The 27,087-nt window shown below is 38.8% G+C and overlaps 1 protein-coding gene across 8 annotated transcripts in view; it reads left to right on the top strand.

Annotated features, from left to right (window-relative positions):
- Nucleotides 1-25,372, top strand: part of NAV3 (neuron navigator 3) — a 421,955-nt gene extending 396,583 nt beyond the window's left edge. For all 8 annotated transcript variants that reach the window (XM_054207726.1, XM_054207716.1, XM_054207692.1 and 5 more), the window contains 13 exons: nt 34-206; nt 3,921-4,074; nt 7,050-7,224; nt 10,720-10,817; nt 11,483-11,578; nt 11,888-12,056; nt 12,807-13,042; nt 15,001-15,155; nt 16,059-16,130; nt 16,565-16,761; nt 17,431-17,549; nt 20,282-20,485; nt 22,656-25,372. In XM_054207726.1, coding sequence (XP_054063701.1) covers nt 34-206; nt 3,921-4,074; nt 7,050-7,224; nt 10,720-10,817; nt 11,483-11,578; nt 11,888-12,056; nt 12,807-13,042; nt 15,001-15,155; nt 16,059-16,130; nt 16,565-16,761; nt 17,431-17,549; nt 20,282-20,485; nt 22,656-22,775 — 1,968 coding nt within the window. In that variant the 3' untranslated portion in view covers nt 22,776-25,372. The remainder of the gene's footprint in view (nt 1-33; nt 207-3,920; nt 4,075-7,049; nt 7,225-10,719; nt 10,818-11,482; nt 11,579-11,887; nt 12,057-12,806; nt 13,043-15,000; nt 15,156-16,058; nt 16,131-16,564; nt 16,762-17,430; nt 17,550-20,281; nt 20,486-22,655) is intronic.
- The last annotated feature ends 1,715 nt before the right edge of the window (nt 25,373-27,087 follow it).

Here is a 27,087-nt window from a genome sequence, read left to right as displayed (position 1 = left end):
GGGAAATAATCTTACTCTATGTTTGTTTTCCAGCTAAGAAGCTCTTTCAAACAGGCCTTTGGAAAGAAGAAGTCCACCAAGCCTCCTTCCTCACATTCGGACATAGAAGAGCTGACAGACTCCTCTCTTCCTTCGTCACCCAAATTGCCCCACAGCTCAGGAGAGTGTGGGGCAACATCAATGAAACCATCACAGTCAGCATCTGCGTAAGTCTCTCTCTTGACAAACCTTTCTTCCCAAATGGGATGGACTGTGAGACAGATCTCCTCAAGTGTGCCCATTTGCAGTTCCAAAACCAGTGACAATAGCTGTGATCTTTTAATCTTGTGCTCCATCCATTTGACAGATTTCTCATGAGCTTCACTCCATCTACACGCTACTTTTCCAGCAGCTTTTTCTTAGGTCATTGTCTCCTCCTTTCACAGCCTTTACCCAAAATCATCTAGCAGTACAAACTTCTTTCTAAATGCATATCGAAAAGCTTATGTTGTCCTCTGCCTGCACGATTAACAACTTTATCATATCCACTTAGTAAAGGCCAAACACTACAGTTGCCTTTCTTCATGACATAATAAAAATGTAATTTTATTTTCCAGCTGGCTGTGAAGTTTTACAAGATTATCATCTCTTTGTTACTATTTTATCTACTTTGTAGCTACTGATTTATATAATTTTTAATCTACTTCCCCTCTTTTATCAGCTTGGATTTTTTTGTGGCATTTTACCTTTATCTTTTATTCAAATCACCGTCCTTAAGGTTTCAGGACTGAGAACAAGTCATCAGTCAAAAGCCATCCCATTTCTTCATTATTTTTTGGATGTCTAATATATTCTTCTTATGGAGTTCTCAGCTCCCATTCATATTATTCTACCTAATTTTTGTTCATTCTGCTAAACTCATAACTTTTTCCAATATGGGGAAACCAACCTCTCTGAACCAACAAATGCATACTGCGGATGTCAGCCTTACTTTCCTCGTCCTAATCGAGAGTAATCAGGTCAAAACTACTCTTCCTTAAAGCACTTGGGGAATTCCAGTCTCATGACTGATTACTGAGCTTTAGAATAGAATTTTCCTGCATTAAGTTAGGTGCCTTTTACGATTAACTTTTTATAGACTCTCATGATTTTTATATACTAGGTTTAGGAGTTTGACAGCAAATATTCCCACAAAAGAAACCCCGCCACAATAAATGTTTTTCTTTCCTCACATTCCATACAGACTAGTGAGACTCATCTAGATCTCTAGTTTTCTTGGGTTTTTTTATTGGAAGCTCACACTTTTATGGTTTCAGGTATATGTGTGCTTTGAGAGGAGGATTTATACGTTCGGGACTGTTGAGTCTGATTTGTTATCAACTTAAAAATCACTAGTAAAAGCCTTAACAAAAAGTGCCTGAACTTAAAAAAAAAATTTTTATTCTACAAAATTATTTACTAATGAGTCGCAGATCTGCTCTCATAACCTTGTCCTGTTTCCATTCTGCCAACCCTGCTTTTTTCTCTGTCTCTTTGACTTGCTCTTTAGATGTACTGGTGTTAACAGAATTTATCAAGGGCTAAACTACATATCTAGTCCTTCATCCCAAGCTCTTCCCATGGCTATTTGGTCTCTGAGCCTTAACTTCCTAAATTCTTTTCAAATCACAGCCTTCTGATTCTTCCTCCATAGCATTTTTAAACACTGGTCTTTCAGATCATATTATTGCATTTTTATTATTGTGACCTTTCTACACAGAATAACATAGATTCCTTCCCTTCCACAGAGAGATTACGTAAAACATATTTATTTAGATTTATTTCCTTGTCTGTTATACTGATAATGTTACTTTCTTTGGAAGGCTCAGTTTTCCATTGTATAATTTAAGCCTCTGTCACCTTCAAGATTTTTCATAACTGCCAGTATCCTCTGTTCAAAGATCCTGACTCACTTACTTCTTCTACCCAAAGCAACCTATTGATTTGTAAATCCCGAGATTGCAACAGGAAAGAAAAAGTAAAACTCTTTCTGTCTAATTACTTTGAACCTTTGGCTGAAGACTAATCAGGTTTCTGAGCTTCTTTCTGTGACTGCTCAGAAATGCTAACTTATCTTTTTGGTTTTCTTTCTTCTGATGAGGTTCCATCTTCTTGTGTAATTTTTTAGTAGTGGGAACTGGGTGTTGAAGAGCTCAGGAATCTGCAAAAGAAAATTCAGTTCATACTTTCTGCTTCCATGCTGCTTATCTTACCAGTCTAGACAGATTTTTCCTGTGTCTTCCAGAGCCATAGCCCTGCTTCCTGTTTCATTTTTATCTTCTTTAAAGTTGGCTTGCCAAGGTCTTTTTGTCCATCCCTTCTCAAGATGTGCTGCAAAAAGACGAAAAGAAAATAGCCAACAAATAGATACATTCCCAGTTGTCCAAGTTGTTGTATGAGATAAAGTATGCATGTAAATAAAATTTCATTTCTTATTTGGTTAGCATAGGTGTGGGCACATCAAACCAAGAACTGTATCATAATATTTGGAAAAAAATCCTAGTGTATGCGTTTATTCATTTTTACTCACACTTAAAATATTTGTGCACGTTGTGAATGATATTCATTATTTTCCTTCTTCAGTTTGCTGTATTTTTTTATTAGCCATGAACTTCTTCATCTTCCCTTTGCTTACGCTTTCTTTATATATTTTCTTGACCTGAGTCTCATGTTCTAAACCATTACCTTTACTTTCTTCCAATTGCATCTGTCTAATACGTGTGTATGCAGGTCATCTCTAGTCTGGGCACCAAAGAAAAGGCAAAACGGTCACGTGGTCTACAAGCATAGATCCCGGTAAAATTGAGTGTGGGGCATGGAGTTGTATACCCAACTGCTGACCTGAAGAGTGCTGCATCTTCTTTCCCAAAATGCATTTGCATGCATTCTGGCAATTAAAAGTTGACCTCTGTTTCTTGTTTGTATATTAGTAGTAATAATCCAAATAATAATACTTATTACTATAAAGTATTTTTCATATTTAAATTGTTCTGCAAATATTAACTGTTTATAGTGGCAGTAATAAAGACCAGATAACATTTAGTGACTGAAAATATTGCTTAGTGTAACAATGTAGCCAAAATTCAGTGGTTTATTTTCTGCTGGTTCTATTATGCAATGGAACTAGGTCTGATGATGACGCAGAGAAGCAAAACAGTCTAACATGAGAACTGGACAGTTGTGGGTCCCTGGGCTAGTCATGTTTTGATCCTTTCTCACAATATAATGGTTTCTTCCCTTAAAATTAATGCTCATGAAAAATAATCACACGGTGATTACTTTTAATCCAGTCTTTAAGGAAAAAACAACCAAAACCAACCAGCATGATTTCAGATACCATACATTACCAAATGACAGACTATAGGCAAAAAGTCAACCATCACAAATCAAAATGATTACAGATCAAAATCTTTAGAACATGAAGTCAAGGACTGTCTCTTTGTGTCCTGTTCAAAACAGAGAAAACTGTTGATACCTAACAGATAATAAATACCAGTAGCGTAGTTTAATCAACATACTTCAGTTCTGACTGTTACTACTTAAGAAAATTATAACCTTTGCACCAAAGACATGATGCAGATATAAAATCAAATTAAAACCAATGGATGATACACACTCAAAAAAAAGATTTCTGAAAAGCTTTTCACAACTTTTATTCACCATAGGGAACTACCTAACTAAGCTGGAAATGTATAAAGCAAGCTGATCATTTCATCTGGAGAGGCCTTTTTCCTTTTTTAATTTGCAATTTGAGCCTTTTCATGTTTCTTTGATAAGAGTCTTTCTTCACTCATAGGTTTCACCAGCAGCAAGCATTCTCTGTACTTTGATATTTGGTAATGACATTGCTTTGGGGGGAGAACCTTCCTTTAATCTCCTGCCTGTTTCCTGCTCCTCTTTAGGATCTGTGAGTGCACAGAGGCAGAGGCTGAAATTATTCTTCAGCTAAAGAGCGAGCTGAGGGAGAAAGAGCTAAAATTAACGGACATTCGTCTTGAAGCCCTTAGCTCTGCACACCATCTGGATCAGATTCGGGAAGCCATGAACCGCATGCAGGTCAGTGCAGTAGCTTAAGTGATGACAGGGGTGCACCCCAAAGGTAAGCCTGGTGTATCTCCTTTCCCAGTATTTTGTTTCAGGTACCAAAAAAATGTCAATACAATGTAAATTGCTGGATTGACAGTGCTTCCAAAGGATGAGTATGATGGGTTCACCTAATAATAATGATATTCTGAGCATTTATATTAATAGCTAAAATATGTTTAAGAGATACGGAGGAGACATAATCCCTGCCCAAAGGATATTTGTTATCAACCCCTATGACTGGGGAAAGCAACATGACAGACAAGCAGATCAAGAAGTGATTTCTACAGAGCTTTAAATCCTTGGGCTGGGGGGGGGGCTGGGGGTGTATGTGCAAACTTTCTTATCATTTCTGATTCCTAACCCAGTCATGGCTTGCCAAAGCAAAGAATGTACAATTGAACTGAATTATTGTATCCAGCGTCACTAAAATTTCACTACATTATTTTGTGACACTGCTCCAAATCCTTCCTGAACACATTTTTCATCAGAAGACTTTCCTTTTCATGAGGCTGAAAGGATGCAAAAAGAACGGCAGCGTTCTTCAGTGGAGCACGGAGCTTTATGGGACTCAGCTCTGTTGCCCACATTCAAGTGTCTAGTGTCATGTTGGGTGCCCAAAAATATCTACAACATCCACAAAGTATGACATAGGTCCTTCAGTAGATCTGGGCCCTTCTGTAACGACAGGTGAGATACCTGGGACATCCCTGAAGGGACTATAAACCTGTATTTGGGAAACAGAATAAAGGCCACGGGGTGGGGATTCAGGTTGTGACTAGGACAGCTGCATTTAGGTGCCTAGGTATGAGCTAGGTGATAAATTCCTGTTGTAGTCAATTGAGTTTTAGTCCTGCAGTAGTGGGGCCTAGAGAGCTATCCTAAAATCATCCTAAAATAGATATAAAGGGTGATATTGAGCTGCTTGAGCGTAGGCACCTGTTACCGTTCGAACTAGCCTCAGGTATTTGCAACGGCACAGGACTTGTAGGTTTAGCATTCTACCCATGGAAGACCATGTTTACAATGTCACTGGAAACCCACGTTTACACAGCTGAATCCAGCCGCAGTGGCTTGTCAGCTGAATTACTCCGTGCTGGGTGCTTAGATCAGGTGCACCTGCAGGCAGATTTGTATAGGTGTCCACAGCGGCTGATTTCATAACTACCAGATTCAGGATGCTTGCTGTCTTTTCTAGACCTCTTTGTTTATACCATGCCTATAGCAGTCTCAGTCACCTTTAAACATCTGTGGTACCTGCCATCCACCCAGGTGCTCACACCACTAGGTGCCAACATTGCTATGGGATATTTGGCAGAACTCTCAAATAGGGGGAAGAAGAATCGAGAACTGGTCTGTAAATATGGCTTTCAATTGTCCAGACATAAGTAAAGCATTTGATCTGGAGCCAGCAAATTTTTTTAGGAACTGTAAGGGATAGAATACACTTAATTGCAATGGAGGAGAACAGGACGTAAAGGCTTATCTGCTGATTATGGTCTTACACCAGGACATGACTGAGTAAACCAGATGAACTCCCCGGAGAGAAGCGTCTGCTGTAGTCACAGGCCTCCAAGGTCTGAATTTCACCAAAGCTGGACAGAGGTGACTAGTTCAGATGCTGTCGCTGGTAATTGCTACTTCTTCTGAAGTTTTCCCAAAAGGACAGGCAGCCACCTTGAAGCTGCCAGACTCTGTGATGTTTTGGTGAATTGATGAGGACTGGTAAGGGGAGAAAGTTGAATTGATAAGAATGATATATGAATACCGTGTGCGTTCGAAGCACCTTAAAAATCTAAAGCTCAGCTGAATGGAAGACTGCTGAGTTGTGTAATTAACCAGCATAAATTGCAGAGTAGATGGAGATTTTGTGACTTATTTCACCATAGCTCCTGATTTGAACCTCAGGCTAAACTGGTGCATTCATCTGTTACCTTCTGTCACTATTTTGCTGGTTTGTCCCTTCCCTTTCACTATCTCCTCAACTTTGTCTATATGGTCTAATCTTTTTGTAGCTGTTGTGGTGTTTTTTGTGATGCTATCCCTTATGTTTTTACTTGTATAATGTAGCTATACAGCCTTCATAAAAGAACAGGACTTTTAGCAGAGTGTTAGTGAATGTGGAATTAAATTTGATGTGCAAAACCATCTGCAAGAATAAGCAGTTGCTTTGTACTGTGCTTCGTGAAGCGACTGAAAGCTAGATTTAGCTGGTACCAGGCTGTTCTCAGGCTAAGTTTTCATTTTATTATTGTACATTCAATAATCACTTGGCACCACAGAGGATTTAGCTAAAAAAAATTCCGAGTTGTTCTGATTCATCTGTCACTGTCTGTTTTCATCAAAGAGGGTTTGCTGGCCGTTACGTGAACAATCCCATGTTTGAATGATCAAAAAGTTTTATCTGATAGCAAGAAGGGTTATGAAACTGTTAAACTATCGATTTCTAATTGCCCATTTTTAATTTCATTTCTCCTCTGTGAAGTTACTGCTTAAATTTTACATTCTATGGCAGTAATAATTTTATGTGCCTTCAGAAACATTGACATACCCAAGATTTTAACAATAACTTTCTTAACTGATTGTTACCTAAGATAAATGACAATAGAAAGTAGCTTATAAAACTGGGGATAGCTGGGAAAATTCTCACCACACTTGTATTACGGTCAACTGTACAATAAACACAGAAGCTTGAAGCTTATGTTGTTTAGGAACTGTCTTGAGGCAAAAGCTAAAACAAGGTTATAGTTTTTTTTCCCCTTCATTTCAGAAGTGAAGGCAATCCAGTTTTCACTGACTGCGTTATACTTCTGATATATAGTGCTACATACTGCTGTGAAAGGGGTAAACCAGTTAGCTCCCGCAGGCAAACAGAATAGTCGTCACCCTCGGTGGTTTTCCAAAAGAATAACCTCCTGTGCTTTTATGTTGGTTTCTTTTGAATACAGAATGAAATTGAGATATTGAAAGCTGAAAATGATCGTTTAAAGGCAGAGACTGGAAATACTGGAAAGCCTGCCCGTCCGTCATCAGAGTCTTCAAGCAGCACATCATCTTCCTCATCACGGCAGTCACTAGGACTTTCTCTGAACAATTTAAATATCACAGAATCTGTTACATCAGGTAAACATATTTTGGGCATGTGCATGCCTCAGCAATTAGTAAGAATTAACTATTTTCACCCTCTAAATGCTCCATATTTGAGGCATGCCTGAAAATTAAAATGCCTCATATCACTCAGGTAAACATCAGATACACAATCAGTAATGGAAATGAGGAAGAATGTTGGCAGTTGTGTCTGAAAATGTAGCTTTGAGAAGGCTCTGAAAATAGTAACAGACTGTTATGTTTGCTTCATTTCTAGCTATGATACTCTCTACTTACCTAGTTTACAATACCCTTTGGTCATCTAGTTTACAATTTGTTTGAAAAGGACAATGTCTGTTCTAGTATACTTGACAACTCTATAGATATATTCTCTTGTCCCTATGGGACAAATATAAGCATAGTACATTACACTTTCTTTTTTTTTTTTTTTTTTTTTTTGTTTTACAAATCTTTTATCATTTGGTCAGCTCCCTTAACTTCATTTCGTATTTGCAGCTGGGGCAGAAGGTGGTCTCGGTTAGCTTTTCCTGTTACATTTTTTTAATGTGATCTAGCTAGTTAGCCTATGTTGGACCAAATCACCATTTATCACAGGAGCCAAACCCTGCCTGGCTTATCAAGCACTCTCATTGTGTTCAGAGAATGAGAGAAAGCAAGGAGAACTTTGGTCCACATCCTGAATATTAATATTTGATTACTTTCCATGCCATAGAGTTTATGATAATAAGCCTTCTACACTTGTTTAAATAATGTAGCCAAGAAACAGAAGTGCTGTCTCTAACATTAGAACCAGGAGCAGAGCAGAAGCAAAGCAGGGCTCATTAGCATAGACTCCACAGAAAGTATAATGCAGTCTCTGGAAGCAATAAAAATGTGGCTAATAATTGTACAAAGAGTCTAGGCAAGAGTACAACTGGGAATGTGCCAAACTGCCTGACTATAATTTGGATTGGCAGTTAGTTGTATTATCTTGCCAGTCATTAATTACACGGATGTTTGAATATTTCTTCTGGTTAATATCAAATTTTATATGAAAATTGGTATATTTTTTTATTTACATTCCAGCCTACTTTTTGCCAGGTTTAACTTTAAGCAGGGATGAGACTGAGCTGGGCCTTGGTATACAATGAAGTGTTGCAAAAACAGGGAGAAAAAGTTTTAACTTTGGTTTCTCCTCACACATCCACACACACACAAAAAATAAATAAAAACTGGATTTTTTTTTTTTCAAAAAGGTAATTGTAGAATCTCTTTCATGAGCAGCAACTATTAGCACTTTGTTGTTTGGCACTAACTCTGTCTAGATACAGGAATAAACATAATATAAGCTTTATATAATTTTCTGTGTTATTGGTTCGAAATGCATTTCTAGCATGCAAAGTAATTACTTTTAGTTATAAGAAATTAAAGAAATAAGGGTGCCTAATGAGGAGTGGAAGATTTCATTTGATTGTGAATCCAGCCTTTTTGATCATTGTGATTATCATTTTGTTGCTGTGCCAGAGAACTTGGAAGGGTGACAGCTTCCTACCAAGCCTTGTGGGATTTCTGCGGCAGCTGGAGTGCTATTGAGCAAAAGTCCCTGAGATACGAAGAGGTTAATCATGCTGGGAACTAAGCTGAGAGAAATAACAATGGCTTTGGCTCATCAAATTAAAAAATGCCGTGGCACTTCCTGGGAGACCAGTGTCTCCAAATGACCGCAGTCATCTGGCAATGCTCAAAGCATTGCCACTTCCTAAGGGTATGATCATCTCCTCCAGATAGGTGTGAGTGGCAAGCTGGGAAGGGGTGTCACAGACACACATATTTTAGTCAGACATTGGAGTAAAGAGCAGCAAACAAGGACTAGCACAAGACTCTCTGTACTGTCCGATGAGAAGAACACTAGAGCTCAGACAAGTGAGCTGGAGCCACCATAGTGCACCTAAGTAGGAGGCCTCGCAGGAGGTAATTAAAGCAATTAGCACCACCATGAGATTAGACCCCCTTAGGCATCTTCTCAGCCCTTTGTGTCAGTGAGAGGGAGAGCTCTTAGAAAGTGGAATTTTTTTTCTAGGCACAGAGTGGTTCCTCATTCCTTAAGACTTACAGAAGAATGTATTTAAAAGGCTACATGAGTGTCATTTAGAGATTAAAAAATTTCACAGGGGGTCAGTAACATTGTAAATTGCCCTCAGACGAACTATGACATTATGGAGACTCTTAAGGTTTGTCAAATATGCCAAAACACAAGACAAGTCAAGTGAAACATTCAGTGTTAGTGGCACAGAAAAACTCTCTGCCTGGAACAAAATAAATGTGGATTTATTTAATCTCACAACAAAAACATTTCTTCATTTGATCAATAAGAAAAACAAAAAAAAACCAACCCAACAACAAAAAACCCATCATCAGAATTTGCTTTCTAGATCTGAGTGTAAGTTATCAAACATTTTACATGAGGACTTATTTTTTAATACATTCATTGAAGTCATATTCATAAGACTCCTTTGTTTTTGCGTTGAGCAAGTGACTGAATCTTACTGGCACCTCATTTAATTTGGGTGAAATCTGACTTTGTGCAGACTATGACACGAAGTTGATGCTTTTCTTCAATCACCACAATAAGAATGAGCAGGATTTAGGGTAGTGGATTACTGTGCTTCCCTTTGAAGAAAATGCAAATCCATAATCTCTCCTAATTTGATAGGTTAAATGTCTAACAGTAAAATCTCTGAGAGAACTTCTAGAGGAAGACAGCAGTTTTATCCCTTGTAGTAAAGCTGCAGGCTCAGCTTTCAGTAGGAAATACGTCCTCCTGCTTTCTATTTTCAGGAGTTAGGGAAGAGGTAGAAACAGCGTCCCAGAGCAGATCAGAATCACTCTTTACTTCCAAGAAAAATGAAACCTTTTCTTAGAGGAATAGCTGAATGCACAGTCCCATATTCTGCAGGACTGCAAAGTGACTTTCTAGTGGATACTGTTTGTAAGCCTGTATTGCAGGGGTTAAAAAGACTCTATCCATGCCACATGTACGGAAAGTAGAGATACCAGCTGAAAAGGGAAATTAAATGCTATTTTACTTAGAAGCAAACATATCAATGCAAGGATTTCTTGGTTTTCTCCTTACAACATTCTAAAGGGCACAATGAGTGCCCAAAGATATAAACTTAGTTTAGGTTTTAAACGACATTACTTTGTAGACGTACGGTAATTTTGAACATGTTCCAAGAAGCAAAGCAAAGGCAAGACTATAATGCAAGAATTTATTTATTTATGGATTCCCTATTCATTTCTACATGATTAAAACTCCTAATATTGCTTCAAAATTTGACAAATTGTAAGGTTTTTTTTCACCTCCAACATAAAAGGTGAATTAGGAATAAGTACAGGTTAAAATGATTGCAAGTTGTTTTGATGGCAGCTTTTCTTTTTAACCGAAAAGTCCTTTGAACAAATATTGAACTGATGATGTGAACATAACTGATGTGATTTGTCAGGTTGATCACTTCCCTTCTTCTATTGTAGATATTTTGTTGGATGATGTCAGTGATGGAGCACTCCACAAAGAAGGTCATAGCGTGAAAATTTTAGTCACCATAAACAAGGGCTATAGTCGAGCCAAGGTAAGTTCATTACCCAAAGGTCTAGATGCAGAATTATAACTCAGGCAAATCTTGCAGTATATAGTAGCTCAACTTGTTTCAGTATTTTCAGCCAAGAACCGAAGGGAAATACCCTAAAGATAGCATTTCTCTTCTCTGTCATCCATGCTCAATACAGTTAGGCACCCTCCATAGGCTAATGTCACATGGCCTCCTTCTGCCTTTGTGGTGGCTGAGACACTACCAATTCTCAGTTTAATTAGCAGTAGGATGTTCTGGGACTTGCTATCTCCATTTAAAAGTTGTTATAAATGAGATTTATGCCTTGGACCCCTTAGGGTGCAACTATGAATACGCTGCTGAGGTAATCAATTTGTAATTGCATTGTCGTGTTTACATGTTCTGTGTGACAAAAAAATTTAAATACAGTGCAACTTTTATTTTTATTCAGCTCTGTATAAACGCAGGTGCAATCAAAGAGCAGAATAAGATACTGTGTTTCCTTCCTTATAAATATGTACCAAATTAATATCATCTATACCTATTTCTGTCACAGAGATTATTAACAAAGTTATAAGATCACATTCTAAATAATATTATTTGTCGTCACTGGGAAAATGATGAATCTTCATAGAAAAATAATTACCACCATTTTTAGTCCAGTTTCCAAAAATCTCTCTTTGCAGGATCAAAAACCACATGCATATCTGATAGGATCAATTGGAGTCAGTGGAAAAACAAAATGGGATGTTTTAGATGGTGTAATCAGACGTCTTTTTAAGGTAAGACACTGAAAAATTAGCTCAAGTAGTAATTCAATTTTCTTTTTCACTTAAGAAAAATTCTTTATTCTTTGGGTTGTCTTGACAAATTTTTGTTTTGATCTGTTTTTTCACATATAGCTAACACCACTATTAAACTTTATTCTTAATGTTACTGGTCTTTTTTCATGATTGTAGGTTATTCTCTATTAAATATGACGGCAAGAATCCCCTTGTCAAACGACTTCACCTGTACCAAAATATTTTCCAAACTGCTTTCATTCATTAACCATTTCTATTTTTATGTCTTATGTTTTCATATAATTTCAGGAATATATTTTCCGAGTGGATCCGACTACTAGTCTGGGTTTAAGCTCTGACTGCATTGCTAGCTATAGTATAGGGGATGTAATTAGAGCCCATAGCCTAGAAGTGCCTGAACTGCTGCCTTGTGGATATCTGGTTGGAGATAATAACGTCATCACTGTGAACCTGAAAGGTAAAACCCCAAGAATATTTTTGCAGATACTGTAGAGTTCTTCACTGCAGTCCCCCTTCCCTTCATATTTTTTTTCTTACACCTGACGGTTCTGTAGTTTGTCTCCAGTTCAAGGACTCATTTATAAGGTAAATTCTCTGTATGACATTGCACAATACTTAACGCAGTGCAACGTTTTGAGGCAAATCTACGGATATCTCTGTCCTTCTCTGCCTGACTGCCAAATCACAGCAAAGTACAAATTTCTGATTAGTGGCAAAAAAACCCAACCCCAAAACAGAGATTATGATGAGAAATATTTATGCCTTACCCAGTTCTGCAGGAAAAATTCAATGCTCTTCAAAAGCTGTAGGGATTTGCTATAGGAGGGGAGGGGGGCCTTCAGAAGAACTATACATACATTGATGTGACAACCGGTAACCCTTCTGGCTGTCACTTTGACCTTTTTTTTGTCACGGTTGCCTGTAGTGTCTGAAACATACATCTTTGCCTCACTGAGCCTTCTCTTCACATTTACTTTGATTTCATCTCTCCCACCCATCTTGTCCCACTACCGCTGTTTAATTTTTTGGACCTGTGGAAGGATATAAGCACTTCCACAGTAATGAAGCCCTTGATAGGAATTTGATTTAGGCAGAAGTATCTTACCTTGCTTTGAGTATAGCACTGATGCCATCAGGTGCTAGGCCAAGCCTATACCTACCTTAGTCAAGATGAGGACAGGCCATTTTTCTTTTCTTTTGTTCCCAGGAGTGGAAGAAAACAGTTTGGACAGTTTTGTGTTTGACACATTAATTCCTAAGCCAATTACCCAGCGGTACTTTAATTTACTGATGGAGCATCGCAGAATTATTCTGTCGGGACCCAGTGGCACAGGAAAGACCTATTTAGCTAACAGGCTGGCTGAATATATTATAACTAAATCTGGCAGAAAAAAAACCGAGGATGCAATTGCAACTTTTAACGTAGATCACAAGTCAAGCAAGGTAAGTTACAGTTGAAAAGATAACCTATTGCCCAATTTGTAGTGGTGATGCACAGCAGATCCTATTAATTGTCATACTGTTTTGTTGCTCAGTTGGCATTCTTTCCTGCCAAGAATTCAGTCTCCAATCCCTGTGAGGAACAGGGACTAGATCTTTCTGTTCTAAACAAACTGTTGAAGCACTATGAAGGAAGTCTGAATTTTCCTTCACTTGAGGAAACCCACCTTAAGGATAGATACAGAGTCAAATTCCTATATAAATTAAATTCTTAGAGTGTCTCTAATTCCTTTGTCGGAAAGATCGGACATATAGCAATACTATTCTGACTTGCTTTTTTTATAGTGGTAATAGCAGCCTATTCTTAGCAAAAATTTCAGGATTTGGAATTACTGTCTTGTGTTCAGCTTCTTAATCAGCACAGGATAAATACAACTGCTACCACGGTTTCTGGCTTGCATCGGTCAGGAAGCTGACCGTACAAAAATTGCCTCATGCATCGTGTCACATTGACAGTGATTTACATAGCTCAGATTATCAAGCTTCTAGCAAGACTACTGTGCTAGCCACAGATAATACTATTCACTTGCTTTCCTAAATTGGGTATACTCCTAACCTGGTACCCAGGGAAAAGAAAATGAAAGGCTTTGCCAGGAGCTTTCTGATACACACAGAACGTAATGAATGCTAACACAGTATAAGAAGGAAGAACATACAGATCCCAAAGGGGTGAGCGGACCATTCCAGTAAAAACACCGCTTTTCACTGTCTTTATAAAGAGGATTGTGATGCCATTTACTTTGGCAGAGGATGTGCTTATGTTTTATTGTTGTACCATATACATTTATAATGAAAATTGTCCCACAAAAGAGCAAGCTTTTGGATTTCTGGTAAATTGCTTGTTGTATTTGTCATTATTTTTAGGGTTTGGTTTGGGTGTTGTTTGTTTTTTTTTTCTTTTCCTTTGTTTCTATTAAGGTTTATATAGAACTTTTGAGTTTGTAGTAAAAAAAGAAAAACCAACATTGTCAAATACCGAGTGTGTTTGGATAATACAGATGGTGCTGTTCTGTGGAAGAAACCCATGATGTTCCTCTAGAGACACCCGATCATAAAAAGTCAAACAAAAATCTTTCTTAATATAAAAAAGATTGCATCTTCCTATTAAAGAAGAAAAGATTCTGTTATCTCTGAACCAGAAAGTAAAACAGTAATAGGAACTTTGTCCATAATACTGAGCATTCACAACACTGACAAAATTAGATACCTCTAGAGATATAGCTGTAAAACTTGACTAGCCCAGCCCTTAAGGGCAACAGTGTTGTGAAAAATATGAAATGTTTTTATTATAGAAAGTTCTCTTTTACTCCAGCACTAAATGATAGCCCGACAGATAGCCGACAGAAAAAAAGAATTTACAGATTTCTTACAGAACAAGTTTTATTATGAAATGTGATACAGTATCCTCAAAAGATCAAACAGATTTTCAGTGAGAGTGGTAAAAGGAGATATCTGAAGGAGCCGTTCAATATGCCTAAATTGTGTGATAACTTGGTGGGGGTTTTTTAGTATATAAACATGACATTCGTAAGATGGAGGTCCAAAAATTAATGTATCTATCTCAGCTCATTGGAAATGACATATTTTATTGTAATCTATTTTCCTCTGGAGATAAGACACTTTATCAGCAGGTTTCTGAGGAATGTATCCACCAAATAGGAATGTGTACGCTTCAGTCACTTGCCTTATGTTTAGTGCCTTTGTATTTCCTAGCATGTGGCTTTACTATTGCCCTATCTAAGAAGCAGGTCTTCCTGCATGTGCTGATCCAGCTGAATGATCCACAGTGGGGAAACTTTCTAGCGGCCTCTTTATCTTTCTGAAAATCTTTTCCACTGAAATTACATCTATGGTCTAATTATGTTAATCTTTTCTGGGTTTTTTTGTTAATTCTGCTGAAGGATCTGCGACAATACCTAGCAAACCTAGCTGAGCAATGCAGTGCTGACAACAATGGTGCTGACCTCCCTGTGGTCATAATTCTTGATAACCTCCATCACATCAGTTCACTAAGTGACATCTTCAATGGTTTCCTCAACTGTAAATATAATAAATGGTAGGTAGGAGCTCTTCTCTCCCCTTTCACACACCTTTTGCAATTAAAATGGTAAAAGCTGTTATGTGGCAAAATAAAATGTCCCAGTGGAAACTTAGACTCCCATAGGCTGTGCTTGAATAATTTTAACCCTCTTCAGCGAAGTCCTTAGGTTTCTGCTTCACTTTATTTATATGACTCCCATTCATCTCAGTGAGATTTAAGCGTGCCACAGAATTTAATATACTTAAATGCTTCAGTGCATTAGGGTCTTACCCCTTTCACCCTGTCAGATGACACAATCTCATTAGTACCATGAGGACAGTTTATGGGAGAGTAAGAAGAAATGCACTTTGTAATAGTGGAATTTGGGATATGTGTGAACTCACAGACCATGTCATGCAAAAGCAGCTGTATATCTGGTGGACTTGCACTTCCTACAGTTTTCCAGTAGCAGTGCAGAAGTATGAAGTTTGCTGACTGTTCTTTATTGGCAAGCAAGAATAAAAATAATGTTTTCTTGAACTTTTACTGGCCTCTAACATAGGCTATTTCTGCTGTAAAAGTGCCATCATAGGGACTTCCCTTCATAAAATCACTGCCTACTCTGTCTTACTCATGAGATTCACTGGCTTCTGAAATTAAAACTCTAAGCCTACTGCAAAATTATTAGGTACATGAGGACAGGGTTACCTCATTTATTTTTTTATTACACATGAGTACTAGTAAACTACAAATGCGCAGAGAGGGAAATCATACAAGAATAAATATTAAGAAAGGGCACCTCAAATATTTTAAATCTAAAACTACAATACATCCAGAGACTCTTTTAAAATTGGGCTAGTACAGATAAGATGAAAGAACATTCTCTGAATATCTGAATGGATACTTCCTCAATAAAATCTAATGCTTTTCTCTTTTCAGTCCCTATATTATTGGAACCATGAACCAGGGAGTTTCTTCTTCACCAAATCTGGAGCTGCATCACAATTTCAGGTACATTCACCCCGTATTTACTGTGGCCACGTTTGCACAACTCCCTGCTTCTCAGCCCAGTTCTTCAACAAACATTGATCTAGTGGCTCATCACAGCAACGTATTTCAGCTTCTGTGTCTCTCCTTTATTGATGGGTCTCTGAATGGTGTCAGGGAATAGTGAAAGAAATAAGATACTTTCTGGCACCTCGAGCAAGTTGCTGAAGACGATTGCATTCTTGCATTCCATTTGTCTTCAGCAGTGTCTTGAATTCCTGCTGAAACCTGTTTTGATTGTGTTGTAGCAGTGGGCAATAACGTGGTTTATTGGAGCAGTTTTATACTTGCTGACTAACAAGATCCAGAAGCTTATGACATTACCTTCATCTGTATGTTTACGAGGAAACGATGTATTTGCTATTCATTGCTGTTTGACATTTATCCTTTCTACCCAGGTGGGTGCTGTGTGCTAATCACACAGAGCCTGTTAAAGGTTTCTTGGGAAGATATCTGAGAAGGAAACTGATTGAGACTGAAATAGAAAAGAACATACGCAATAATGATCTCATCAAAATCATTGACTGGATCCCCAAAACGTGGCATCATCTCAACAGCTTCCTAGAAACGCACAGCTCTTCAGATGTAACCATTGGTGAGTCCATTGGTGGAGTGGTTTGAAATAACGATGCAGGCTGAGCATTTTAGACATTTGAGAAGGATGTATCATCTTTTTAAAAGTTGTCATCTCTCAATGGGAAGTACAATATCGGCATGGCGAATTTGTCTAGTTGACAGCAAAATTGAAATGAAAATGGAAAGATTAATGAGAGAGTATGTATTTCCTGGTATTTCTGCCTTGGTTGCTGAAGACTTTCAGGTAAATTATCATAATTTTAAAAAGTTAAATTTACAAAAAATTACCTCAATAGCAACTTTCCTAAGCTTAAATTTTTTTCCCTGCTTTCACACTGCAGTATAATTACAGCAATAAAAACACTTGGACAGTCTGTTCAGTAAACTAGAAAGTGGGAGATATACATGTACCTGAGGTCTTTTAGTGGAATAGCCATGTTAGCAAAGAAGTCATCCTTTTACAGAACTTTGCCTGTAAAACTTGTAAGTGTTCACCAGGCCTTAGAATTGGATAAAGTGACATTAGTTCATTTTTAATAACAGGAGACTGATAGCTCCCTTATTGTAGTCCTGCATTAGTATTCTCTTCACTTGAGTTTGCTCCAATACAACTTTTTTAATGCCATGAAGATTATTTTTACTGTGTTCCCTAGTTCTACTTTTGTTAAAACACAACTTGGCTTCTCAGGTCCCCGCCTCTTCCTCCCTTGCCCTATGGATGTTGATGGCTCCAGAGTGTGGTTCACAGACCTCTGGAACTATTCCCTGGTGCCGTATCTTCTGGAAGCTGTGAGAGAAGGACTTCAGGTATGTCATTTGTTTCCCAGCAATTTTTTTTTTTATTAGATTCATAAACTTTCTCCAAGCTACTTTTAACCAATGCATCCAAGTATGCATGCTTTTGCATTTGCAAGAAAATCTGTGGAGGGATTATAGAAATCAGCCTTGAACTTCTTTTGACCTGCTCTTACTGCGATGTATAATTTGGCTTTGGTTAGCGCTCCAGCACTAGCATGTCTCATATTTTATGAAGAGGGTTTCTCCTCTGTGACTGGAGGAAGGTTCGTTTTCCACTGTTGAAAGAGTTTACAGCAATGCTAAATACAGCTCAGATTGCCTCCTTGATTCAAGGTGGTCTCAGCCAATTCCTGTATGGAAGAGTTAATAGCTCTTAGACTGGTGCAAGAAAATAGCTTTGGTCTGTGTAATCCTCTCCCACCTACATACTACGTAGGCACACAGGCTTTTGGAGGAAAGCTTGTGAACAAGGATATTTTCACCATTCAGAAAAAAAAAAAATGTTTATGGCCTTACCTAACCGGATTGAGATAATTTACTCTTTGGCCCTGCTGAATGTGAAGGTCTGTCCCTATTTGCCCTTATATCTTGCAGCCCTGCTTTCATTTCGCATATTTTTGTTTCTCCTTTTTAGTTTCTCTGTATGGGCTAAGGCTTCCTCCTGACTGTAATTCTGATTCGGGGTAACTGCCGTCAGATCAGAATGCTTCACGGTTCCCTCTATCCTGTCCTCTCCAGAGCTCAGTGTTAGCAGCAGTTCAATTGGTTGTTAATGAACTATTAAAATTTCTTCTACTTTAATAGAAAGAGGGTTACAAATAGATTTGCTGTAGATAGCACTGTAAGCTGTTCCATGTAGGTTAAGATTTCAGACCATTCCACATCTTTGCAGCAAACCTAAATCTTGAAATTATTCCTTTTTTGTTTGTTTGTTTTCAATCTTTATTTGGCTTTCTCTCTTTTCCTTTTTCTTTTATGCACTGCAATTCTGTGTCCTCTGAAAAGATGCTTTGTGGAAAGGCAGTTTTTTGCCACACATAACACTGAAAGAAATTACTGCACAGTGCAGAGGGGGTTGTTATGGACGAGTCAAAGAATTGTGTAAGCAGCTGCGGTTTCTTTATCACCTTGTGTTGACATAGTGACATACTGATGCGCTGGAGGTTTAGAATCTTGCCTGCTGAATATCTCACGCTTTCCTGAAACGGCTTATCTCTCTGGGAATTACAGAGTCTTTATGCCTTGTGCAAAAAAACTGCCAAACATCTGATAGAACAGCCACGGTGAGATTAACAGCGCTTGTTTAGACCAGCTCTAAAAATGCAGTGATATTCTTCATGCTCATATTTTCCCAAGTATACAGCGTACCTACTTAAATGAAAACTTCAGTTCCAGAGCAGAAGATGGCAGCATATGGAAGAAAATTTGTTGTTTCATGAACCATTCCAATTTTTAGCTGCTTTGGATGGCTTCCATAGAATAACATTATTAATAATAAACAGAAATCTTTTATATGATATAATTAGATGTTACTGGAACCAGGGATGGGTAGAAAGTGCCTTTCTAGCCTCGTACTTTGTAAACTCACTTGTCAGACACTGAATTTACAGGCCTTGCTCCAGATTCCAGAAAAGATTTAATCACTGTTAATCTCAGATGAGGGGAAGCGCTGCCCACAGCCTGGAGTCAGCCTGCTACCTCCCTGAGAAACATTTCCTCTTGGCTTATTTAGGCAGATCCCTGTTATAGCAGCCTAGCTTCAGAGCAGAAGGAGTCTGAGTATCTCTGTACATAATATAGGGAACTTGGCTGCCTAACCCGGAGCTCTGGATTCAGCAAGTGCCTGGGAGCAGGTGTTGCAGTGATAAGCACAACTCATCTCTCTGGCTTTGCCACTAAAATCCTTCACTGTTTTACTCCTTTTAGGAGTGCAGCCCATCTAAATGCTCCATGTGTGTATGCCCTGCCAATATTATGCTGCTCCTTGGATTGTCTGAGCCTGTTTGAGCTGGGAGAAATCACAGAAAGCCCCGGTGAATGGCTCCCTATCTCCATGTATCATTGTCACAGCTAAAGAAAATCTGTAAAACAACCACCAAGGGGCTCTCGGTTTACATGTTGCTTGCAAACAGCAACGTGGAGAAGGCTTCGTTTCAGTGAGGAAGCTACCAGACCTCCTAAATATTCTTACAATATTCTTATGCTTCCTTCCTCTGTCCTCCTTCCAGATTCGTAAGCATTTTTGTGCTTCATAGTAAGGAAAACCTATCCTTTGTGAAAGATCTTAACCTTGTGAGAGATCTCAAACTTAAGGTGTGGACAGATGTCTGCTTCTGCATCCCATTTTGCTGGGAGAAGAGAACAATCTGTACTGGCACTTGCTAATTCACTTCACACAAAATCCAATTAACTTGAATGTCTTGGATAGGTCTGAGTTAATTTCACCGATACACCTTAAGTAAATTACCTAAAGGTCTCACTTCACATTGTATAAAGAATTTGTGGTTCCCACTGTTGCCTACAAGTATCGCTAGTTATGGAGTGCTTTTCAACTTGCAGCCACTCTGCGTATTGAAGGAGCATTAATGGAGATGAGGTCTTGTCATATCCAAGTGCTGAGCACATCTGAAAGCAAGCCACTTACTAAAATGGTTTAGATGCTTTTAATGACTTTTGTGAGCTCTTAAAACTGGTGCTGAAAACTCTGTAGGATACTTACCTGTGTTATATCCATAATATAGATGTACGGTAAGAGGGCACCCTGGGAAGATCCCTCCAAGTGGGTAGCTGATACCTATCCATGGAGCTCTGCATCTCTACAGCATGAGTGGCCATCGCTACTTCAGCTAAGACCAGAAGATGTTGGTTATGAAGGTTATGCATCAGCAAAGGAAGGAACAACCTCAAAGCACGTTCCGCAGACTGATACAGAGGGGGATCCCTTGGTAAGATTTAAATTTTGGGGAAAAGGCTTTTCAGTATGTACTTCACTGTCACATGTTAAATTGTACACTGTACAGTAAAAAACTACTGTGTACCTGTTCCAAAATGGGCTTTTAAAAATGAATCCTACTCTAATTTATTAAAAAGGTTGAAAATAAATAGAAAATCTAGTAGGAGGACAGGTATCACCGTCATGTTAATATGTCCTTAAATTGTTTGCATTTCCCACCTGCCCAGAAATGTATCTAGTCTTCATCATTATCATGTTTGAATACCATTCTTCAGCAACTTCTTAATCAGTTTATTCTAAAAAACACCTTTCCAGGTTGGGCAGTCCTTCATCTGCATTCTACAAATGAGGGACTGAGAAACTCACATTATCTAATTTGTCTATCATAGAGAATTTAGTGGAAATGCAAATTAGACAGCCATCCTCCCATTCCTCAGAACATTTCAAGATAACTGATGACTGTATAACAGTCTTAATGTAAAACAAATGCAAGTGTGGTGGCATTAAAAGATAAGAGGTTGATTTCCCTCAATGCCGTGTATTGTTTTATTTAAATATGATCCCAGACATTTGGGTTTACCATTGCCGCCTCTGATAATGGACTATTAAATTGCATATATTGAACTGCTATTCTTGCATAGTGCTTTCTCTACAGACTGCCTTTATCGCAATTCAAAATACCGTTTTAGAGAACTGTACTTTTGGAATACAGGCAGCCCTTGGAAAAGGGAATTTCTCAGAGGAAAATGCATTTAACTCTTATCAGTGCTAAGAAAATGATTCCTCAGCCTCACTGAAGCGTTCGGTAGAAAAACCTCATTTGATCCCCTGTCTCCCAGTCCATAAGCTTTGGGGTGATTGTTTGACCCTGTGATTTGGGCTGCCGGTGAGTGTATCGGCCAGGCTTCCAGCACACATGCATCATCTCCACTAAAGTGAAAATACGTGGGCAGCTCGAGCTCAGTGTCCCATCACCCCTGCTCCCTGCGCACTGTGATCAGTGTCTGTATGTGCTAAATATCAGAAGCTTGAAATTTGTGAACGGAGGGCTTGCCCCTGCCTGCGATGGAGCTCACGGGGAGACAGACACTGCACTTGTGGAAACAGGCCGTGTCACATGCAGGCTGTATTGCACAGCCCCCACGTATCCTGTATTATCAAACACGGATACCTGCTAAACCTTCAGCAAAAGCTACCTGATAGCAATTAAAGAGTACTAAACGCTGTTCAATGCCTACGAAAAACTTTACAAGCTGTGCAGGCTGAAACCACAGAGATGTAAGGATTCCTGAGCAAACTAGAAAAAGGGGCTTAACACAAAACCACACAAGAATACCTCTTTCTCTTTGGTTTTTTGTTGCCTGCTTTTTTGTAATGACAGCATATTTGTTCCTTGAAAAACACTAAAGCAATATCAACATTGCTTGCAGCCCTGAGCATGCTGGCAGAAGCGAATGTTTTATAAATAAAATCCTGATCATTACACAGAGTTAGGCGTCAAGCATCCAAGTAATTTTCTGGGGCTTAATGCTGCTTTTTGATGATTTTTCAGATGGGTTTCAGGTTCTAATAATCCCCAAATTGTGTGGGGGCTGTCTTCTCCTGGGTAGGAGGATCTGTTGCTGCTTCCCTGCTGAGGTCAGCCCCTCCACAGCAGATGGGACTCTTCTGTGAAGCAGCTGGCCTCGGTCCACCCCTCTCTCTCTCCCTCCCCGTCTCTCTCTTGCAGAGGGGGTATGTTAGCGTGATTATGTTTTCAGTTGCCTTTCCAATGTAGTGTGTCTACGCCATCCAAAAATTATCTGGAAGCTTGACTGTCTCCAAATACAGGCCCAGACGTCCAGCTGTGATATGGCTTCCTTCCCCTGCCCATGTTGCAGCTGCAGCCGGTCTCACCCCTGAATTAAAGAGAGTTATCAGGCAGCTCCATTGTATCCCTCTGGTTCTTTGGACCTTTAAACTTCTATTTAAAGACCAGAAGGCAATGAAAAGGGTGCCAGGAGGAGCTGCTGACACTCTGCCCTTTCTGAAATCCTTTTGTGTGGTCCCCTCAGCTAGATACCAGCACACCTCACACAGCAAGGGAGCTTAATTAAATTTTAACACGGTCACTGCAGCACTAAATGAGATGAGATTATGTAAACATTGCTTTCTTCTTTCAGATGAATATGCTAATGAGGCTTCAAGAGGCAGCCAACTATTCGAGCGCGCAAAGCTGTGACAGTGATAGCACCAGCCACCATGACGACATTTTGGATTCGTCCCTTGAATCAACTCTCTGAAAGGGACAAACGTTGGTGGAGGATGATGGTAAAATCTGTTTCCACGAGACCACTGCCAGTATTAAAGCAGCACGCCGAGGTCCCTGAGCGAGAATGGTGTGTTGTAGGTAGGCAGGAGACCTAACTCTGCAAAGTCAGGAAGAAAAATTGAAGTGGAAAGCTTGAATTAGTTTAATTTCAAGGCATTTCAATACCTATGGAGCCAAGTGAGACTCCATTTGTCAACTGGAAAGGGCCCTAGACCAAGGGCATCTAAGCAGATTGCACACGTGTTAGCCAAACTGGAATATTTTTTTTCCCTTTTCCTCTTTCTCTCTCTCTCTGTTTCTCTCTCTCTCTCTCTCTGTTTCTCTGTACAAGTTTACAGTGCAACTTCTTCTGGTTTTCTCCTTTAGTTTACCCTGAAGCGCTGCATGAACAATGCGGTCTTCTAGTTTTCTTCTAACCTCTGTTGTGCCGCATGGTGCTGGTCACAGGACTGCAGTGGTGTTTGTGTTGTACGCTACTGCCCATTCCAAAACGAGTCAAAGATGATGATAGTAACTCAGAAAGCACAAACAATATTGTGCAATCACCAGAAAACATGACTGTGATATGCTGGATAAGTGCCAATTTAATTCTAACTGCCATGGTCACGGTGATGCGCTCCATCAAGTTTTTAGTACACGAGTCACAGATTTTATAAAGTTGTTTTTACCACAAAGGTCTTTTTTAACCACCTGCCCACTCCTTAACAACAGTTTTATACCAATTATTAACCAACACTGATTAAAGGCTTTTTAGGGCTTCGTTTGTTTGAGCCTTTTCAGTGAAAGAAGGAACATTTCTTATGGTGCTGTCTCACTGCCTTAAAACAGATTTCTAGAACAGTTTTACAGTTGGTTTAATTCCTAAACCATTGGTAATTTACACTGTTTTTTTCTTCATTTACTAATGAGAAAATGTCAGTTAACACAGTAGCCTCATAACTGTATATCATGATTTTTTAAAGTAATGGATAGGAGAAAGAACAGTTGCTATATAATATTTTTATCTTGTGAATAGATTGCTCTGCCTACCCTCAGAAATACACAAGGAACCCAAACCCACTTCCACTGCCACCTAAATGCTGAGAAAATCGGCTCAAATCCATTTGGTCCCACGGAATGGAATTTTTGGAGGATAGATGTTTTGAATTCTTATCCAGCAGAGCTGGATGCACTTGATGCAGCATGAGCACAAATATATGGGTTTGTTTTTTTTTCCTTTTTCTAGTTTTAGCATGTTGTTTTGATTGCTATTGTTGTACATGAAGAATTCAGCATAAAAGAACACTGAAGCAGTGATGTCCACTGTGGAAGAGGAAGAGTTTATACTGTAAAAGTGGGTTGGTTTTGCACAGTCTACTGGGTGGGTATTGTAAATATTAAAAAAAAAGAAAAAAGAAAAAAGAAAAAAGAAAAAAAAAGCCTTGCACAAATCAAATCGAAAACAAACAAACAAAAAAAAATTGTATTTTATTCTGTTGGTGTTAAGAGATGTTTCACTTGCTGAGATTTCCTGTATGTTGCAAACAAATACAGAATGCAAACCTTAAAAGCTGTTATTACCCGGTGTGTTTGTCCTGTACTTACAGTTGTTACGACTATGCAGGAGCTATCAATGCTACAGTCGGCATGTTTCAATATCTATACGAAGCCAATACATTTTGGGGGGAAAAAAATCTGAAAACGTTTTAAGCGCATATGTCACGGCAGGCTACAACCAGATTGCATTCCAACTGCTCAGACTAATCGGGAACGCTTTTTTACCGCAAGAGGCGTCCGGTTAAAATAGGTGCATATAAACAAGAAGGTATCTAAGGGCTTTGGCATTGTGTAGACATGTACTGTACACCTCCGTGGATGTTACCTTCAGGATGTGTATTTGGTGCTATTAACTCTTTGTGGCCACCCTGTGGTCACTCGCTGTAAAACAAAGATAAATCAATGCAGTATCCAAATGGCACTGAGCTGCATCGCTGAATCTAGAGGTTCCTACACGGTGCTATTGCCCTAATAAAACTCTAACTGAATTTATGCATGTAGGATTCAGTCAGACCAACATCATGCCCCCCAAATCTGGATCCATTTCTGATGCAAAATGTCAGCGCCTACACCTTGGCTGACTCAAAGAACTAAAGGAAAGCTGCTCTTTCCTGTACCTGCGCTCTGAGCAAACCTGCAAATCTTTTCCTGCCATATTTAACACACAAACACACAATATCACATATACAAAACTTCCTGCAATACATCTCAGTGAGTCCACCTAGTTTACAACTCAGAAATTGTTTGTGAAACATTTGTCTGTACACATTTTATATTTTGTACATTTTTGATGTAACATATCATGTAAATAGACAGAAACAGTGAAATAAATCATCTGAAAAGTTTTGTAGTCTTTGTAAAGCCCTAATAATAAGTATTTGGTGTCATCGGACTTAACTGGATGATGTATTTTCTATTGGTTTATTGTTCCTCTAGCTTGTAAACCAGCTTGCGTATATTTTTTTGCAGGTGTGCGCACTGTATCTGTCTAAATTATTACTTTGCCATTAAAGTGGAATTATTTATTGAAAACACAGTCTGGTGTTTTTGCAGTCAGAACCACTTAACGGTTAGGTATTATTTCAAATATAAAAAACATACAAACAAAATGACAAACTGAAGGGTATAATTTTCTGTATTCAGCAGAACTAATCTCTGTAGAAACAAAATTAAGTACTGTTTCTAGTTCCAGTGATTCGGTATGATTTTTGAATTACCCTGTCTGTGGTGGGAACAGGTTGTGCTGTTCAGAAACAACTTTGCAGTCTCCCCGTTCTCAAGATTATCTTCACGTAGAAGGCTATTGGTTTCAGTGGTGGTAAATCTGTACAAAACCAGCGCAGCATTATGCCTTATTTTCAAACTTAAAGGACTCGGGGCTACTTCCTCAGCAGGTATACATCAATAGGGTTTAATAAATTCAAAGAAAGCAGAATTATGTTAGTCAGCGAATCACAGACTTTGAGGCTGGAAGAGATTGCTATGGTCCCGCAAGCTGCAGCGTCTCAGCAGCAGGTCTATAATTTCTCCGGAAATTGTCACATCCCTGGAAAGACCTTTAGACATAACAGTGTGGAGTAGAAGATCTAGCACCTCATTGTCAATGTGGCTAATTATTCACTGGGTTGGTTTGGGTCTTGACGGCTTTATTTGCAGGTAGATCTTACATATCTCTTTCTTTTCAAGAGAAAAATACCCCTAACTGTCTTTCCTTATGCCTTTTCCTCCGATACTAAAAAGCCGACCACAATCAAAAATATCTTTTACATTGAAGTAATAGTCTTCCTTGCTTTTCTTTTTGATAAGACGGGCAGCTTGCTCATTCTTAGCTTTTGGTGCTAAGGCAAGCCTTTCAGACCTCAACACATTTTTTTGCAGGACTTCCTGACTACTTTTTGATTTGTCAGAGTCCTTTCTGAAGCGTGGGTATGAGAACTGCACACGGTATTCCTGTGATGATTTTACTTTTGCTATAAACAGAACTAATATCACCTTCCTACTCCCACTTCACATTTTCCCTGCTTAGGCTTCAGGGCTGACATTCACTCTCTAATTGCATCATCCTCCTGCAGGCTCATGTTCAGTTAATTACCTACCAAGTTCCTGACTTCTTTTCATGTTGCATCATTTTGAAATATTTTGTCCAATCCTGTCTGCATAAACTATGCTCTTTGTTCCTTAGATGTATGATTGCAAATTTAGCTGTATTAAAACAGGATATTCAAATCCGCCCACCGTACCAAATGATTCAGATCATGCTCTACAATCGGCATCTGTCTAATTTACCACTCCACCGGCTTCCCTGGCTTCCAAAAACTGCTAACCACATCCCCTTACTTTGTCTTTCAGTTTTTAGGTAAATGTAGTAAGTAACATTTTGTCAAGAGCAAAGCCCCGCTGAATCCTGCTAGGACCCTCCATGAAGATTTGATTTACACCTACGTCGTTGGGTCACTTATGTCATGGGTATATTTGTATTCCACTTAATCCGGGTATTAATATCAGCATGTCATACAAAACCGTGTGCGTATAATATTATAGGAAATATATGATGAGTTACATGGCTTCTCCATCCCTGTAGTTCTCCAAGGACGGATTAAATTAGTCTCTGTTGAAAATTACATATGTAGAGCTTATCTTACACAGAAAGGGGAAGAGACTAGATGACTTTAGCCATCTCAGTGTGGCTTTCCTATAATTCAGTGCTGCAGCCTTTGCACATTATCCAGCTGCCATTACTTATGGGA

This window comes from Rissa tridactyla, chromosome 1 (genome assembly GCF_028500815.1).
Source record: "Rissa tridactyla isolate bRisTri1 chromosome 1, bRisTri1.patW.cur.20221130, whole genome shotgun sequence".
NCBI classification, from domain to species: Eukaryota; Metazoa; Chordata; class Aves; order Charadriiformes; family Laridae; genus Rissa; species Rissa tridactyla.
Note: the sequence above shows the minus strand (reverse complement) of the source record. Positions and strands in the feature narration are given on the sequence as shown.